Genomic DNA, 17194 nt, shown 5'->3' on the forward strand with positions numbered 1-17194 from the left:
AAGCCCCCAAACTCCTCTGCAACCCCATGAGCTGCCAGCATTCAGCCCCTCTGGAAACCAAGCCCAGGCGGCTCCCAACCTCAGGACAGCCGACACCAATGGCCACTCCTGCCCTCTGTGGGACCCAGCTGAGGCTGGGAAGCTAGGCAAGTCTGGGGCACTCGCACAGCGCAGGGTGGCAGCCCCATCCCTGAGATGGTTCAGGCTGAGCGGAGCAGGCTTGGGGCCTTTTCAGGGAGAATCCACCGCCAGCTTTGGGCTGGTTAGAGCCTGGCCTGCAATGGCAGGGCCCCCCGGCCTGCCCAGGGCAGTTCTGCCAGTGGCCAGGCCCCTGCCCCTCTTGCCTTGCCGCCAAGCTGGTGCGATGCAGTGCCCCTGCCCCCGGCAGGTCGAGGCAGAGCAATGGGCCCCAATCTGGTTTGTTTAGGGACAAAAGGGGCCCTGGGGCTTTCCCCCAGCTCCTGCACTCGGGCCAGTGGGCCAGAGCCCCATCTGGTGTAAACTGGCTGCAGCTCCTCTCATCTGGAGCTGAGCTGCATTTCAGCACTTGTGGCCCTAGCGCAAATGCTGCTCCCCAGCCAGAGGAAGAGGCGTGTGGGCTTCCCCCTGGCTCCCATCCCACCCCAGAAGAAGCCCCACCAGGTGCTGGCTTGGCTTAATGAGCCCATAGGACTGGTGAGGCCCTGCCTGCAGCTGTTGGGATTCATTAACAAAGAGGACCCCATGGGAGAACTGCTAACACTCCCCGCACCATGACTTCTGGCCCGGCCGGCAGGCGCCTGAGACAGACACATGGGCCGAGGCGCAGCTCACCCTCCGACAGACAGCTCAGGCGTTATTTGTCGTTTAATAGGAATCCAGTGAAACAGCACAAGTCGGACGTGGTCTGGGGTCGGGTGCATTAACGGCGCCGTCTGAACGGCAGGAACACAAGCAGCCTGGCTCCCTGCTGTTCTCTGGGGTGGCAGCTGCCCTGGGCAGACGGGCAATGCAAGGCAGCGGGAGCCGTGCCATATGCTGGTGCCTCGCCCTGGGTGGGACGTCACCCCAGGCAGAGCGGTGACGTTTGCTGGGCTCTGTTCGAACAGGTGCCCTTGGAGCCCTCAGTTCTGCTCAGGGAGCCGGTGGTGGGCTGGGGCGAAGGGCTCTTTGCAGTGGGCTGTTCTGCCTGGCCTGCCACTGCCTAGGCCGAGTCGTCTCTGTCCCACAAAGTGACGCTGGTGGTGAAAAAGGAGCCGTGATGCTGGGCAGGCTCCAGCCAGTGCAGTTGGTGGTGCAATTCGCAGGGCCTGGCACTGGGTAAGTGCTTAGATCTGGACCTGGCAGAGCCGGCAAGAGCAGCGAACGAAGATTGTCCTGTGAGCAGACGGCTCCAGAGCAGGGAACGCCCCCCAGCCAGGCAGGGCAGGGCGGGGAACGGGCGGGCAGCTTTTAAGTGTCTGCCCAATGGTTGTTGGGTGAATAGGGGTAGCCCGGCCCCCAGAGGGTCCTGCTGCTAGTAAGGCACTTGCATCTGTCCGCACGTCTGAGCGGGGAGGAATGATCTTTTTTGGGGGGAGGGGGGCGTGTCTGCTCGCTGCCCACAGGAACACGTAACAGCCTCTGGCCATGGGATGCCCCTGCCACCAGCACCTGAGCAAGCCGTGGGGCTGCCCTTATGCATGGGCCCCCAGCCGTGCATGCAGGATGCCGGCCAGGGTACCCTGCAGCATGAGCTGTGGTCGCTCCCAGGGCCTGCCCCGCCCTCCTGCTCCGCATCACGACCCTTCGGGTGAGGCTCTAGGGAGACAGCCCCAGCTAGGGGCTTGGGGCAGCCACCATGCGGGGGTTGGAGCGTGGCTGAGGCAACGGGGATGGCCACAGTGTAAACAGACAGATCCTGGTGGGAACTCCTGCCCCGGCCTGCTGGCCCCTGTAGTGCTGCCCAGGGAATGGAGCGGGAGGGGTGACCAGGCTGGGAGCCCCCCGCCTGCCCCCTCACTGCTCCTGGAGAGAGGGTGCAGGCTCTCACCGAGCAGGGTGAGGCGTGCCACCTGTAAGGCAGGCTGTGACTTTGAGCTCACTCACCTAACTCTGGAGGATGAATGTAGATCCTGTCCCTCCCCAAAGGAGAAAAGATGCCCTGCCTGCCCCTCTCCCCAGCCCCCCCCGTCCCATAGCGGGCATGGGGCACAGCAGAGCCAGCTGCCACCCTCCTTCCTGCCCAGCTCGGGGTAACATGCTCTGAGCACTGAAGCCGGAAGGCAGAGGGGGGAGCTCCCCATCCTGTGGGGCCCTTGTGGGGCAGGACGTGGAGAGGGCTGGCACTGGGTTAGGTTCCCGGCTCTCTATGGCCCTGGGCCCAGTGCGGTTGGGTTGAATCCACCGTCTCAGTTCTGAAGTTCCCATGGGGCTGGCAGGAGGCGTGGCTGCCCCCCTGCTGCCATGCACCAATCACAAACAAACCCATCCCCCACTGGTCTGGGGTAGCAGCAAAGCACCATTTTCCTCTGGGTTTCTTTAAAAAAGTGAATCATCGTAATAATAAAACAGCCAACGTCCCACGATTGGCCTGCGGACGCGGGGCAGGCGGCGGCCAGCCTATGAGGGGCACTCCTGCATGTTAACTCCCGCCTCCGAGTGATGCTGCAAGTCAATGGGCTGCTGGGGCGGCTGGCCTGGCTCGCTGCTCAGCACCAGGTTTTTAAGGCACCCTGTGATTCCTGAGCGGAACTTGCCGGCGGTCAGGGCTTGGATGTCAGGAGCGCCTCCTGGGGGCAAGAGGAGAAACAGTCAGCTCCCAAAGACACCGCCGGGGGGCAGCCCCATGGTCTGGTGTCCCTAGCGCTCCAGCGGCCACAGCCGGGGCTGGATGACTCCACATGGCCCATTGCCCCAGGGCACCGGGCACTGCCAAAGAGCGAGCTCGGCAGCTCTTACGGCCCATTCACGTGGAGACAAAGGGAAACCGAGCCAATGAGCGAGCTAAGGTCACACGCAGGGCGTGATGAGCAGAGCTGGGTACGGACCCCCCTCCCCTGGCCGCTCTAATCACTAGAACCGTCCCTCCCTTTTGGGCAGGGGGTTTATAGGAATTCCCCAAGTGACCATGATCCTCTCAGCTCATCCCCAAACCGGGAATGTCGCTTCCTCTGCTCCCCAGCGCACAATCGCACCAGGGTCCCATCCCATGCAATACACCTGGGCTCTGCAGGGCCCCGCAGAGCCCCGAGAGCCAGGTTCACCCACCACGGTTAGCGCCTGGCCCTGGGTCCCACAGAGCCCCGAGAGCCGGGTCCACCCACCACGGTTAGCGCCTGGCCCTGGGTCCCGCAGAGCCCCGAGAGCCGGGTTCACCCACCACGGTTAGCGCCTGGCCCTGGGTCCCGCAGAGCCCCGAGAGACGGGTCCACCCGCTACGGTTAGTGCCGGCCCTGGGTCCCGCAGAGCCCCGAGAGCCGGGTCCACCCACCACGGTTAGCGCCTGGCCCTGGGTCCCACAGAGCCCCGAGAGCCGGCCCCACCCGCCATGGTTAGTGCCTGGCCCTGGGTCCTGCAGAGCCCCGAGAGCCGGGTTCACCCACCACGGTTAGCGCCCGGCCCTGGGTCCTGCAGAGCCCCGAGAGCCGGGTCCACCCGCTACGGTTAGTGCCGGCCCTGGGTCCTGCAGAGCCCCGAGAGCCGGATCCACCCGCCATGGTTAGTGCCGGCCCTGGGTCCTGCAGAGCCCCGAGAGCCGGATCCACCCGCCACGGTTAGTGCCTGGCCCTGGGTCCTGCAGAGTCCCGAGAGCTGGGTTCACCCACCACGGTTAGTGCCGACCCTGGGTCCCGCAGAGCCCCGAGAGCCGGGTCCACCCGCCACGGTTAGCGCCCGGCCCTGGGTCCCGCAGAGCCCCGAGAGCCGGGTTCACCCACCACGGTTAGTGCCTGGCCCTGGGTCCCGCAGAGCCCCGAGAGCCGGGTCCACCCGCCACGGTTAGCGCCCGGCCCTGGGTCCTGCAGAGCCCCGAGAGCCGGGTTCACCCACCACGGTTAGCGCCCGGCCCTGGGTCCTGCAGAGCCCCGAGAGCCGGGTCCACCCGCTACGGTTAGTGCCGGCCCTGGGTCCTGCAGAGCCCCGAGAGCCGGATCCACCCGCCATGGTTAGTGCCGGCCCTGGGTCCTGCAGAGCCCCGAGAGCTGGATCCACCCGCCACGGTTAGTGCCCGGCCCTGGGTCCTGCAGAGTCCCGAGAGCTGGGTTCACCCACCACGGTTAGTGCCGACCCTGGGTCCCGCAGAGCCCCGAGAGCTGGGTCCACCCGCCACGGTTAGCGCCCGGCCCTGGGTCCCGCAGAGCCCCGAGAGCCGGGTCCACCCGCCACGGTTAGTGCCCGGCCCTGGGTCCTGCAGAGTCCCGAGAGCTGGGTTCACCCACCACGGTTAGTGCCGACCCTGGGTCCCGCAGAGCCCCGAGAGCTGGGTCCACCCGCCACGGTTAGCGCCCGGCCCTGGGTCCCGCAGAGCCCCGAGAGCCGGGTCCACCCGCCACGGTTAGTGCCCGGCCCTGGGTCCTGCAGAGTCCCGAGAGCCGGGTTCACCCACCACGGTTAGTGCCGGCCCTGGGTCCCGCAGAGCCCCGAGAGCCAGGTCCACCCGCTACGGTTAGTGCCGGCCCTGGGTCCTGCAGAGCCCCGAGAGCCGGGTTCACCCACCACGGTTAGCGCCCGGCCCTGGGTCCTGCAGAGCCCCGAGAGCCGGGTCCACCCGCTACGGTTAGTGCCGGCCCTGGGTCCTGCAGAGCCCCGAGAGCCGGGTCCACCCGCCACAGTTAGTGCCCGGCCCTGGGTCCTGCAGAGCCCCGAGAGCCGGGTTCACCCACCACGGTTAGCGCCCGACCCTGGGTCCTGCAGAGCCCCGAGAGCCGGCCCCACCCGCCAGGGTTAGTGCCCGGCCCTGGCCCAGCAGAGCCCCAGGACCTGGCCCCATCCAGCCATGGTTAGTGCCCGGCCCTGGGTCTCGCAGAGCCCCGAGAGCCGGCCCCACGCGCCACGGTTAGTGCCTGGCCTGGGCCCTGCAGATCCCCAGGAGCTGGGCCCATCCCGCCACGGTTAGTGCCCGGCCTTGGGCCCCGCAGAGCCCCTGGGAGCCGGTCCTATCCTGCCACGGTTACTGCCTGGCCCTGGGTCCAGCAGAGCCCCGAGAGCCAGCCCCATCCACCACGGTTAGTGCCCGGCCCTGGGCCCCGCAGAGCGCCAGGAGCCGGCCCCATCCACCATGGTTAGTGCCTGGCCCTGGGCCCTGCAGATCCCCGGGAGCCAGCCCCACCCACCACGCTTAGTGCCCAGCCCTGGGCCTCGCAGAGCCTGGGAGCTGGGCCCATTCTGCTATGGGAAGTGCCCAGCCCTGGGCCAGGCCAGCCCCCATCTCTCCTAGTTCTGTCTCAGAAGCGGCAGTGCTGGCTCAGACAGGGCTCCTGGGCATCAGGTTCCTGGAGAGGAGGGTCCAGCTGAGGAGGCAGGGGGCAGGGGAGAGCCCCAGTTCCCATCCCGTACTCCCAGGTCTCCCAAGTCCCACACAGCCTGGGTGCCTGCACCCCACAGGTCCCCAGGGTGCCAGTCCAGCCTCACCTATGTACACGCTGCCTTGGGTGTTCACCATGACGTTGCTGCCCGGCGACTCCCCACTCACCAGCTCCTCGCCGTCCACCTGAATGGAGCCCCGCCTGCCTTCCCTGCAGGGTACAGAGCCTGGCGTGAGCCGGGTTCGTCCAAGGCTGGCCCCCATCCCAGTCAGGAGTGAGGGGGCAGGACAATCGACCATGGGGGAGCTGCGCCCACTGACACCAGTGACACCCTTGCCCCCCGGGATCCCTGGCTCCAGGCTGCAGCCCGGCTCAGCCCCTCTGCAGGAGGAGCCTGGGGCTAAGGATCCTGGCAGAATAGTTGGAGGGCTGCCTTGCAGTGGGATGGCTCCCTCCCCGTCCCTTCCCAGGCGCTGTGTGGCTGCAGGCCGGTGATGAGCTAAGCCCCGGGGCCCCTCACCGAATGGCTGTCACTCTGTGCCACTCTCCATCGTTGATGGGGTCCTCAGAGACGATGTTGGCTTCGCCGCTGCCCAGCTGGTAACTGCGGGGAGTACGGCTAGCATTAGCACCCACTCCTGGGGGGCAGCGTCCGCATTACCCAGCGCTTGGGGGAGGGGGCAGCGCCTGCATTAGTCAGTTCTTGGTGGTGGGGGCATCTGCATTACCCAGCGCTTGGGGGGAATGGGGTCTGGGGGAGACCGAGGAAAGATGGCTCTGGGACCCTAGGGGTGGTGCTCAGGGTGTGTCTAGGGTCCCAGAGGCGGGAGAGTGGATCTGAAGTGGAAGAAGTGGGGAGAGAAGGTAGGTCCGGGGTCCCAGGCAGGGGGAATGAGGATCCAGGGTGCAGGTGGGTCCGGGGTCCCAGGTGTAGGGGAAGGTGGGTCCGAGATTCCAGGGGAAGGAGAGTCTGAGAGTCCAGGGGGAGAGAGAAGGTGGATCCGGGTCCCCGGGTCAGGAGGAAGGTGGTCCAGAGTCCTAGGGATGGTGGAAGGTGGATCTGAGATGCTGGGGGGAGGGGGAAGGTGGATCTGGGAGCAGGGGGAAGGTGGGCCCAGGGCAGGTGGATCTGGGGATTCTAGCCTGTGCCCTGGACATCCTCCCTGGCTGGCAGGAGGGGCACGTCAGGGGCCACGTGGCAGTTTGCTCCTCAGCTGGCGCCAGGCCATGCTTACCTGAACACCAGGTGTCCATCTCTCAGGCCGAGGCTGATGAAGTCCTTGGCTTTGCCGTTCTGCCCTTCCTCCTGCCAGAGAGACGTTATGACACCGCTGGCTCCTGTCTGGCTGGGACCCTGCTCAGGAGCCAGCCCTGGAGCAACGGGCCCTGCCTGCCACCCGGGAACGGGTCCAGCTGAGCTGGGAGCCAGTTCCACGGCTGGACCCAGGGAATGAGCCAGCCAGCGCCACGGGGCCCATGAAGCAGCCAACCAGCAGCGCTTGCTCCCCTGCAGGGCTTCTTGGCAACCCTGGGCTAGATGCTCCGACTGACCCTGTACAGGCAGCCAGCTGCACTGCCCGCGGGCCGGTGGAAATGCCCACCCCTGCGCGGCTGGGGCCAAGGGAGGACACGGCTGTCGGGGCCAAGTTGCAGGGAGTGTTCGCCAGTCGGGGATCCACGTGTGTCCCTGGCTGCGGTGCATGCCCGTGCACCAGGCACAGCCCAGTGATCCCGGAGGCTGTATGCCCCACTGCTACTGCCCACATGGTGCCAGGCCCAGCACCCAAGGGCCTGCAGTAAATACCTCGTTAGTAGCATGTGGCTTGAGAGCAGGCTGCCCGGTCACCTGGAGGAGAAACGTGCAACGGGGCGGTGAAATGCCCATGGACAGCGAAGCAGCATGCACCAGGGGGGTGATGAGGAGCCTGGCAGCCACGGCACGGCTCAGGGAGCGGTACTCTAGGGCAATGCCAGCCCCGCATGGCATGGAATGAACAGTTGAGCATGGCAGATTAGCATGGGCCTGGCTCTCTGGCCTGAGCCAGGTGGCACAGGCTGGTTTCATGCATGCGCAGGAAGGTCGGACAATGGGGGTGCAATGGGATGTGAGTCCAGAGTGGAGCTGGGTTCTAGCCCATGCCATAGCAGGGGAGGGAGCAGCCCAGCATGCTGGCCGGCGTGCCATGCTGGTGGATGGGTGTCCTGATCACACTCAGCAGCCAATCCCCCAACTGACAGCAGGGGACACTGCTGCTCAGGCCCGCCTGGCACCCCCTTCCCTGGAAGGGAGGCCCCTCTCCCTCCTCTCCGGAGGGCAGCCAGGAGCCTGGCTCCTCTGCCCTTCCTGGGGGCCCATGCGCCTAGCCCTGCCCTCCACCCTGGCTCCCCCGAGGGGCTCACTGTGCCCCTACGTGCTGAGGGAGAAGCTGGTAAATCCTGTGCCCTCTCAGCCCTGGCCCTCTCCCCAGTGGGGTGCCCAGCTCTGTCCTTCCTCACGCGCTGGCCCCTCTACCCCCTTGCTGGCTGCTCTCAACCCGCTGCTGCAGAACTCCAGGCCAGCAAGTGCTGGCGATGGAGTCACCCTGGCTGGGGACGAGGCTGCAGCCCATCCCTGGTGCCATTCTCAGCCCTGGAACCCAGCCCCATGAGGCACATCCAGGCTTCCCTCATCTCCGACCTGCCCCCCCAACCCCCCCCCCCCCCCCCGGGTCCCGCCCGTGTCACCCTCACCTGGAACGCCAGGGAGCCCTGACAGCCCCTCCCTGTCACCCACCCACCTCCTACCTGCCCCAGCCACCCATGCTGGCCTGGCTTCCACCTGCCCCGGCCCAGATGCTCTCCCATACACAGCGAGGGGGACAGCCCCTTGCGCGACTCACCACGCCCTGCCACAGGAGGAGGCCATTCAGGGAGCGCGTGCGCACTTCCAGCTCAATGGTCTCTGGAGACTTGGGGTGACTGCAAGGAGAAGACAGCGGCTGTCAGCCCTGGGCCCCAGTGTATATGGTAGGGGGTAGGGACCAGACCATGGTGTGCCCTGGCAGCGCTGCCCCCACCAGCACCCTGTCCCCCCGCCCAGGGCCCAGCTCTGCCATTCCTCTTGTCCCGGAGCCAGGCCATGCGGCTCCTGGGGGGACAGCCAGAGGGCTGCTCACGGAGCGGCCTGCCCAGCTCACACTCCAGGCTCCCTCCCCAGCTATGCAGAACATGGCGGGGCTGGCACTGGGAGCCAGTGCTCGCCCCAATGGCGCATGCTGGGAGTTCCGGGCCTTCCCAAACACAGATGGCCCTGGGGCGATGCCCCTTCTCCCCGTCACAGCATAGGGGGCCCACTCACCTGCGGGGCAGCACGTGCCGGGGGAGTGCAAGGTAGCCGCCATCCTGGAAGTAGGCTCCGTACTGGCCTGGGGCGTCTGCAGGGCGAGAGCTGGGATCAGACAGCAGGGGGCGCTGGGAGTCACCCCGTCCCACACCTGGGCTTAACATTAACCTGGCTGCACCCAGGGAAGCCAGTGCTGCTTCCCGACGCTTCCTACCCTGCAGCTCATTAGAGCCCCCCCCCTCTCAGGGTGAGCTGCCTCACCCCACCCTTGACCACCCCCTGCAGGGAGGCGCAGGGTCAGCCTGGGAGCTGCTGGGCCAGGGTTGCTCGTACAAAGAGGGGGAACGAGAGAGGAAGTGGGCGAGATGCCAAGCAAAGTGGGTACCGTACCGTTTCCCCCGCTGCCCTCCAGGGCCCACTCACGGTCCAGCGCCGCCGGGACTGGGCCTGCATGGAGACAGACACACGGGTTACAGGGAATGCACTGCACAGCACAGCAGCACAGGGCACGAGTGCCGCTCCATGCCAGGGGGGAGGCAGAGGACATCGCTCTGCCAGCTCGGACCCGGGGGCTGGCTCCCTGCTGGGCCCTGCGCTGCACAGTGCTGTGGATACCAAGTGCTGAGCGCCAAACCAGAGGAACTGCCCCCTGCCCCAAGCACACGCTGCCTCCAGCCCCTGCCCCGAGCACACACTGTCCCCCACCCTGAGCACACGCTGCCCCCGCCCCAAGCACACGTGGCCCCCCATCTCCCACCCCGAGCACATGCTGCCCCCACCCCGAGCACATGCTGCCCCTAGTTTCCCAAGCCATGGCACACTGCTTCCTCCAAGACCCCCAGCCCCCGATGCGCTGCTGCCTGAGCCCTCCCAGCTCCAGATACTCTGACTCACCATCCCCCCAACCCCAACCCTGGGCATGCTGCTGCCCACCCCCATCCCCCTGGACACTCAGCTTTGGTTCCCTCCCTTGCTCCCTACAGACCCCTGACCTCCACTATGACTCCTCCTCTCCCCCTGCACCCACAGCACCCAGCGGCCCTTCTGCTGCCCTGCTCTAGCTCCTGCCTCTCTGTAAGGGCCTGGCTAGAGCCCTGGCAGGTCCTTGGGGGTTGTGCTAGGGGCGGGTGAGGCAGCTCCCCGCCCGCCACCCCAGTCTGCATACCCTGCTCGCAGTACGTCCCCGAGAAGCCGGCTGGGCATAGGCACTGGTTTGCCTTGCACTTCCCATCGTTCAGGCAGGGGTTCCTGAGCAGGCACTGATCCTCAGAGAGCTCGCAGCGCTCACCTGTGGGGAGACAGCCAGGGGTTGTGGGCACAGCCTTCCCACAAGGGGGCACGCACTCACGTGCGAGCACAAACACGTGTACACACATGCACACTCCCCAGGGAGAAGGGACCCCAGCTATAGGGGCCCACCCTGGGCACATCCCTGAGTGGCACCCTATGAGCGGGGATGCCCAGCTCAGGGCCCCTCCTCACTCCAGTGGTGGGGCTGCAATCTGCTGCAAGAACGACCCTGGGCCCTTGGCAGCACAGGTGGCAGTGCCCCGGTGCACAGAGATGTTCCTAGCCCTGTCCATGCTCCAGCCGCGGGGACAAGGCGTGCCCACCTCGGAAGCCATCCTGGCACAGGCACTGGAACTCGTACTCGCCGGTGGGCATGCAGGTGGCGCCGTGCAGGCAGGGCCTGCGGTCGCAGGGTGAGCTGTCATAGCACTGGGTGACGCCCCGGCTCTCCAGGAAGCTGTAGGAGATGTCCACCTTCTTCCCATTGATCGACATCTGGCGGAGGGAAAAGGAGACGCCATGTCAGCCTCAGTACCTCTCTGGGTTCAGCCAGGGACTCTGGGGCCTGCACTGCCCCAAACTGGGCAGGCTGAGCTGGCACAGAAAGGCACTTTCAGAGCTGGGTAGAGAACACAGTATATGGGATCCAGGCTGCCCAGGAGCCACTCAGAGCATGACCTGGCCCAAGGCTGCCACAAGCTGAGCCCCAGCGCCCACGCTGCTAAATAGGAAGGGGTTCGCCTGCCCCCTATGGGGCTGTCAGGGTCGGTGTAAGTAGACCACTTCCAGAGTTAATGGCACCACTAGGAATAGAACCCAGGACTTCTGGCTCCCAGCCCGCCCCTGCTCACCCTACTAGGCTCCAGGGCCGGTGCTACCATTTAGGCAGCTTAGGCAATCGCCTAGGGTGCCAGAATAAATGGTGGGCGCCATTTTGCTGGAGGGGGCGGCAGGCAGAGCTTGGTGCCTGCGGAGGGTCCAGTGTTCCGCGGCTCCGGTGGAGCTGCCGCAGTGGTGCCTGCGGATGGTCGGCTGCTCGCGTGGCTCCAGTGGACCTCCCACAGGCATCACTGCGGCAGCTCCACCAGAGCCACGGAGCATTGGACCCTCTGCAGGCACCACTGCGGCAGCTCCACCGGAGCCGCGGGACGGCGAAATTGCCGTCCGCCTAGGGCGCTCAAACCCCTAGTGCCGGTCCTGCTAGGCCCCACTCCCTTTCCAGTGCTGGGGCTTGAACCCAGGAGTCCTGGCTCCCAGCCCGCCATCTCCTCTGACTCCACTCCTTACAGGGCTCAGGAGTGACTCCAGAAGGGTGCGACTCACCTCCCCAATGCAGCCATGGAAGCTGGAGCTGATGCTGGCGGCTGCAGGCAGAGTGACGGATTTGTCCACCCCGCCCAGGTACATGGGCGTGCGGAGGTTGAGCCCCTGGCTTTTCCCCGGGGAGGATCTCTTCACCGGCTTGCTGCTGTCCACCTGCAGGGTGCCATCCTTGTTGATCCGTTCTGCTGAGACTTTGTGCCACTGGCCCAGGGCGAGTGGCTCTGTGCTCCGGAGCACAGCCATGCCTGCGGGAGAGAGTGGTGAGACGGGCGCCGAGCTCAGGGCACGACCCAGGGGTCTCTCCTTCGCCTGGAGTGGCTGGGTAGCTGCAAATTCCCCTGCCAGGGCATGCCAGGGCCTCTCAGGATGGTGGGTGCTTTCAGAGCCCTATGCCCTGCCAAGGGGCATCGCAGGGGCCACTGGCACTTTGGTGCCAGTGACAAGGCAGATGGCTGTGAGGTCCTCGACCCCGGGCTACAAAGGCTACAAAGGTCTGTGTGCTGGGAGGAAAGGGAGCCAGTGCGGTGTGGCCCTTGGGGGGTTGAGGGGATCGGCCACGGCCCAAATGCAGCCCAGGGCAGCAGCAACTGACCAGCCTTCCCGGGGATGAACCGAGCATGGTGGGGCAGTGTCCCTCAACCAGACGGTACCCACCAGAACAGTGACCCCCGCAGCTGGCACCAGCAGCCTCCATGCAGATAGCCACAGCAGAGAGGCCACAGAATCTGGATCCTCCTGGTCAAGAGCTGGCCTGACCTGCAGCCAGGGGGAGGTGAGGGGAGCGCCAGCGGGTGGGCTGTGGGACAGATGCCAACACCCAGCCCTGCCATGGCCCCAGCAGGCAGCTTCGCTCAGGGGCAAGCGCCAGTGCCAGCTACACGCTAATGCCCAGCACCCTTACCTGAGCCCAGCTCGTAGCGGAACTCCACGTGCCCGCTGGCCATGGCCAGTGAGACGAAATCCTCCACGGGGGCGCCTGTGCCCCCGCTGAACATGATGAGGCCGTCGGGGGAGAGCGGCTTGAACTCTGTGTCGAGGCGCAGCTCATAGTGGATGTTGGTGAGGGGCGGGTAGGAGATGAATGAGTCGCTGCCATTGAAGGAAGGAGTGGTCGCCATGATGCCTGTGGAGTGAGGGGTTACTGAGGATTGCCACTGGCCCCGTCTGCCCTTTGACCGGCAGGGTCCTTCTGACTGGGGCAGGACTGTCCCAGCCAGACCGCCCCCCCCGCCCCACTCACCTTCCATGCACGTCTCCCCAGACTTGCCCAGGTGGCAGCGGCAGCGGTAGCCCTGCCCGTCTGCACGGTTAATGCAGGTGGCATCCGGTCCGCAGGCCTCTGGGGGAGACAGGTACAACAGGGCTCAGCGCCCGGGCAGCACAAGGGGGGCGCAGGGAGGGGGGGTCTGGCTGCAGCGGGGGTGCCCTTGCTCCGCACAGGTGTGGAGGGGGACATGGAGCAGCCCACGCGGTGCAGTCAGGCTGTGGCCAGCACCTGTTCCCAGTGCGGCCCCCATGGCTCCTAGTCCAGTTACCGGGGCAGGCCCGGCTCACATGGACGGGGCAGCAGGGACTTGTGTCACACCCTGGCCCCTGGCAAAGCTCCTGCTGGGCCAGTGATGGTGACAGCATCCCCCTGCTGTGCTGTCGTGGGCAGTGCTGTTGGTATGGGTCAGCGGTGCAATGAGGTAGTGCTGGAGCTATGGAGCAGCGGTGCCGGGGGGCAGTGCCAGAGCTATGGGGCAGCAGTGCAATGGGGCTGTGCTGGAGCTATGGGCAGCAGTGCCAGGGGGCAGTGCCGGAGCTATGGGGCAGCAGTACGAGGGGGCAGTGCCAGAGCTATGGGGAAGCAGTGTGGGGGGGGGCAGTGCCGGAGCTATGGGGCAGCGGTGCTGGTGGGCAGTGCTGGAGCTATAGGGAGATCGCTAGCTGATCTGCCGTAGGGCAGTGCTGGAGCTGTGGGGCAGTGGTGCAATGGGGCAGTGCTGGAGCTATGGGGCAGTGGTGCAATGGGGCAGTGCTGGAGCTATGGGGCAGCAGCTCAGGGGGACAGTGCTGTAGTTATGGGGCAGCGGTGCTGGGGGGCAGTGCCAGAGCTATGGGGCAGCAGTGCAATGGGGCAATGCTGTAGTTATGGGACAGAGGTGCCAAGGAGCAGTGCCGGAGCTATGGGGCAGCGGTGCTGGGGGGCAGTGTTGGAGCTATGGGGTAGCGGTGCCGGGAGGCAGTGCTGGAGCTATGGGGCAGTGGTGCCATGGGGCAGTGCTGGATCTATGAGGCAATGGTGTCAGGGGGCAGTACCTGGGTGGCAATGCAGCGCCTGCGAATGTTCACAGTTGCTCCCCGTGAATTCCTGCGGACAGTGGCACACGTAGCTGCTGCTCTCCGAGTCCCTGCAGACACCTCCATTCTGGGGAGGAGCAGTCAGATGGTTTGAACTGCAGAGGGGACAGAGCCCTGCCCCCAGCTGCTGCTGACATCCCATGACACAAGGAGTGCCCTGGGGCCATCAACAGCACATGCCACAGGGGAAAGCAGAGCCCAAGAGGGGCAAAGCCCCTCAGTTATACCGGTGCAACCCCAGGGAAGCAGGAGCCCAGCATGTGTCTGAACTGCACATAAGCTCTGCCCCAAGGGGCTGGGGCGAGGAGGTGAGTTACCTGACATGGCCGGTCCCGGCATGTGGGGCAGTTGGAAACACCATGAGCTTTCAAGTCCAGATCTTTAAAGATCACCTCCTCGCCCTGGACCAGCAACTGGCGTACACAGCCTGGGGGGACCAAGGGAGAAGGGGCAGTCAGAACAGGCTGGGCAATGGGGCCAGGGCGGAGCGCCTGGGGAGCCAGGAAGGAACCCTGCTGGGCAAGGGGCTCAGAATCCCTCCATCACCATCTCAGGGCGGTGCTCTCCACCCACACGCGGGGCGCCCAGGGGCGGGTGTCTGAGGCTGCGTGGGGAGCGGGAGCCAGGCTGCCTGCACTTGGTGTTCTCCACTCACACGCAGGGCTCCCAGCCCAGGCGCCCCGGGGCGGGTGTCTGAGGGCTGCGTAGGGAGCGGGAGCCAGGCCGCCTGCACTCACCCACAAAGCCGCTGCTGAGGCCGGATTTGGCGATGGCGATGTAGTCGGGATAGCCGCCGAGGTACAGCTCCTCGTTCAGATCCAGCCCTTGGAATTTACCCTGGGGGGCACAGAATGATGGGCACAGGAGCTGAGGGCTACCCTCTGTGCCCTCCTCAGTTTCTAGGAGAGCCCCATGCATTGTGGAGGCACAGCCCCAGCCAACCAGCCTCGCCATGTCTTCCCCCGCTAAGCTGCCCCAGGCATAGTGCCACTCCAGGGGACCAGAGCCAGCATGGCACGGCTGGGGCCATAGCTGCAGCAGTCCACCTTGTTGGCCCCATACCATGTGGCCTCCTGAGCGTTCTCTTACCTGGGATGTGCCGTTGACAGGAGGGTGGCTGTCCAGCACCAGGGAGCCCTGGGTGAGGTTCCGGTATAGCCAGACAGTGTGAAACTCCCCAAGTCGGATTGGCGCCGGGTGCCGAATCGTGGCCATGCCTGAGCCGGCGTCAAATCTGCAACATCAAGCATGCTGGAGACAGGGAAGGGAGCAGAGCCACCTCCCACCCCCCCGGCCCCTGGCACTTCTCTGCTGCAGCCTGGAGCTTGCCTTCCATACACAACACTGGTTCAGGATGAGGTGATGTGGCCCCTGTGCCGCCCATTTCCTGAGCCATGAGAGGCACTTCATTGCCAGTTTCTACCACACTGCAGATCCTGGGATGGGAGGCACCACTGGGGCAGCTGGGATTTCAGAGCCATGGAGTGGATCTGGGCGGCCAGTTCACAGCCATCTGAATGAGAATTAGGCACTGACTCCATTTGACAGCTCTGCCAATCGGGGCCCTGTTCGCTTTGCAGCCTGGATTCAGGAAGGGCTCGGAGCTGGTCGGGTTGGTGCAGGCTAGAAGGGCCTGGCTCTGGGGAGGGGCTGGCATTGCCAGGTCTCACCTGAATTCCGGGCGGCCTCCCACCAGACCAAAGGACACAAAGTCAGCGCCGGTGCTCTTCTTCTGCCCATTGTACAGCAGCATCCCTGCCAAAAGCACAGAGGAGCTGAGCTGGGTGGGACGTGAGTGCCGCACCCAAACCAACGAACACCAGGAGCAGGGAGGGTCCAGATCACAGCCAGAAACACCCACTGCTCAGCCCCCATCCCCAGCTTACCACAAGCTACAGGACACTCAGGCCCCGACCACAGCACTGAGCAGGCTGGAGAGGGGGCAACACCAGACACAGCTGAGCAGAGGGGACCTGGCCGGAACAGCCCTGGCCTCATGCCCCTGAGTGGGAATGGAGACTGCTGGGCATTGTGTGTGCCCCTTGGCAGCCCCAAAGCAGGGCATCCCCTATACATCAGCACAGCCGGGGCCCTACTGAGCCCCTGGGACCCACCAAGCTGCTATGCTGGGTGGGAGCAGGGAACAGGTGAAGCAGAGGTCCCTGCCCTCTGCTCGTGGCTTAGCTGATGGCGAGTGTGCCTGGTGAGAGCACTGGTGGGGCACTGGTGAGGCCGAAGTCTGGAGGGAGCCTGAGCCTCCAAGCCAGGAGAGGGGATGATGCTGTGGAGCCGTGGTGCTTCGTGGGCCCATGGGGTCAATCGATGTGGGCAGCACTGGGGGGCAGGGGTAGGTGCTGAACTCTAGTTCCCTCTAGTGGCAGGGCCTTTATTCTGCAGTCTTGGAGGAGGTGGCTCCCTGAGGCAGGTGACGGAGAGGGGGATGCAGGGAAAGGGGGAATGTCTCTGGGTTTTCATGCCCAGCCAGAGTGGGGCTGCGAAGGGCAGGAAGGCCCAGCCCATGAGCAAGGGAAAGTCCAGTCTCAGGGCAGCCTGGGGCCCCCCCAACATCAGTTACACCCATCCCCCGTAGCCGGCAGCTCCTTTATCAGGGCCCTTTGGAGCCACACCCACCGGGCATCATTGGTGGGGGTGGAGCCAGCAACACAGGGCTCCACCCCTTATGCCAATAGCTTTCATTCACTGGCAGCACTAGTGGGCTTTTATCCAGCAACTGTGCAGGCCCCTGAGGGGAGACATGGCAATCCGTGGAAAGTGTTTCCAAACCAGACTCAGCCCATCAGTTCTGCCCACTTCCCAAAGGGCCCCCCACCTGGTGCGGGCATGGAGCTGGCAGCACAGATTAACACAGTAACTCAATGTCAGTAGGAGTCGCTTGGGTACCCAGTGTTTTGGGATGATGTCACTTCCTGGAGAGTGACATCTCTGGGACAGGCAGGAAGATACGCTGGAGGTTAAGTGGCAGCTGTGGCTAGTAGGAGTTAGACACACGGGGGAGCCTGGCTGACTCCCAGCCTGCCCGTCACTCAGTTAGTCTGTGCAGGGTTTGCAGGTTTAAGGCACTCTTGGGGTGCATGGGTCCCGTGCCCAGAGGGCCAGCGCTCCTGGCCCTGGGCTGTAGAGGGTTAAGAGCTCATCTCACGAGGCTGTAAAAGAGCATCAGGCAGCAGAGTGCAGACTTACCTGAGTAGAGAATGAGAGCTAGAGGGGGAGAGGAGAGATGGAAAAGGAGACACATGAGGCAAGAGAGGGACAAGGCGGAGTGAGAAGGGAGGAGAAGGAGAACAGGTAAGTGAAATGAGCCCGGCTCACTCAGACTGCCTGGGAGAGAAGAGGCAGGAGCAGGCGAAAGAAGAAAGTGACCCGTGTGCTACAGGGGCCATTGGGCTACAATCGAAGGCAGGGGCTCGCCGAT

General features: G+C 65.1%; 1 protein-coding gene across 1 annotated transcript in view; it reads right to left on the reverse strand.

Annotated features, from left to right (window-relative positions):
* Positions 1-828: 828 nt before the first annotated feature.
* HSPG2 (heparan sulfate proteoglycan 2) overlaps positions 829-17194 on the reverse strand; it is a 189453-nt gene continuing 173087 nt past the window's right edge. Inside the window, exons 79-95 of the mRNA XM_030537635.1 lie at positions 15432-15516; positions 14851-14995; positions 14499-14598; positions 14079-14188; positions 13720-13828; positions 12659-12757; positions 12320-12541; positions 11419-11663; positions 10419-10590; positions 9971-10093; positions 9196-9252; positions 8821-8896; positions 8363-8441; positions 6719-6789; positions 6004-6087; positions 5590-5693; positions 829-2750 (exon numbers count right to left, since the gene is read on the reverse strand). Coding sequence (XP_030393495.1) covers positions 2581-2750; positions 5590-5693; positions 6004-6087; positions 6719-6789; positions 8363-8441; positions 8821-8896; positions 9196-9252; positions 9971-10093; positions 10419-10590; positions 11419-11663; positions 12320-12541; positions 12659-12757; positions 13720-13828; positions 14079-14188; positions 14499-14598; positions 14851-14995; positions 15432-15516 — 2051 coding nt within the window. The 3' untranslated portion in view covers positions 829-2580. The remainder of the gene's footprint in view (positions 2751-5589; positions 5694-6003; positions 6088-6718; positions 6790-8362; positions 8442-8820; positions 8897-9195; positions 9253-9970; positions 10094-10418; positions 10591-11418; positions 11664-12319; positions 12542-12658; positions 12758-13719; positions 13829-14078; positions 14189-14498; positions 14599-14850; positions 14996-15431; positions 15517-17194) is intronic.

Source organism: Gopherus evgoodei, chromosome 18 (genome assembly GCF_007399415.2).
Source record: "Gopherus evgoodei ecotype Sinaloan lineage chromosome 18, rGopEvg1_v1.p, whole genome shotgun sequence".
Taxonomy (NCBI): Eukaryota; Metazoa; Chordata; order Testudines; family Testudinidae; genus Gopherus; species Gopherus evgoodei.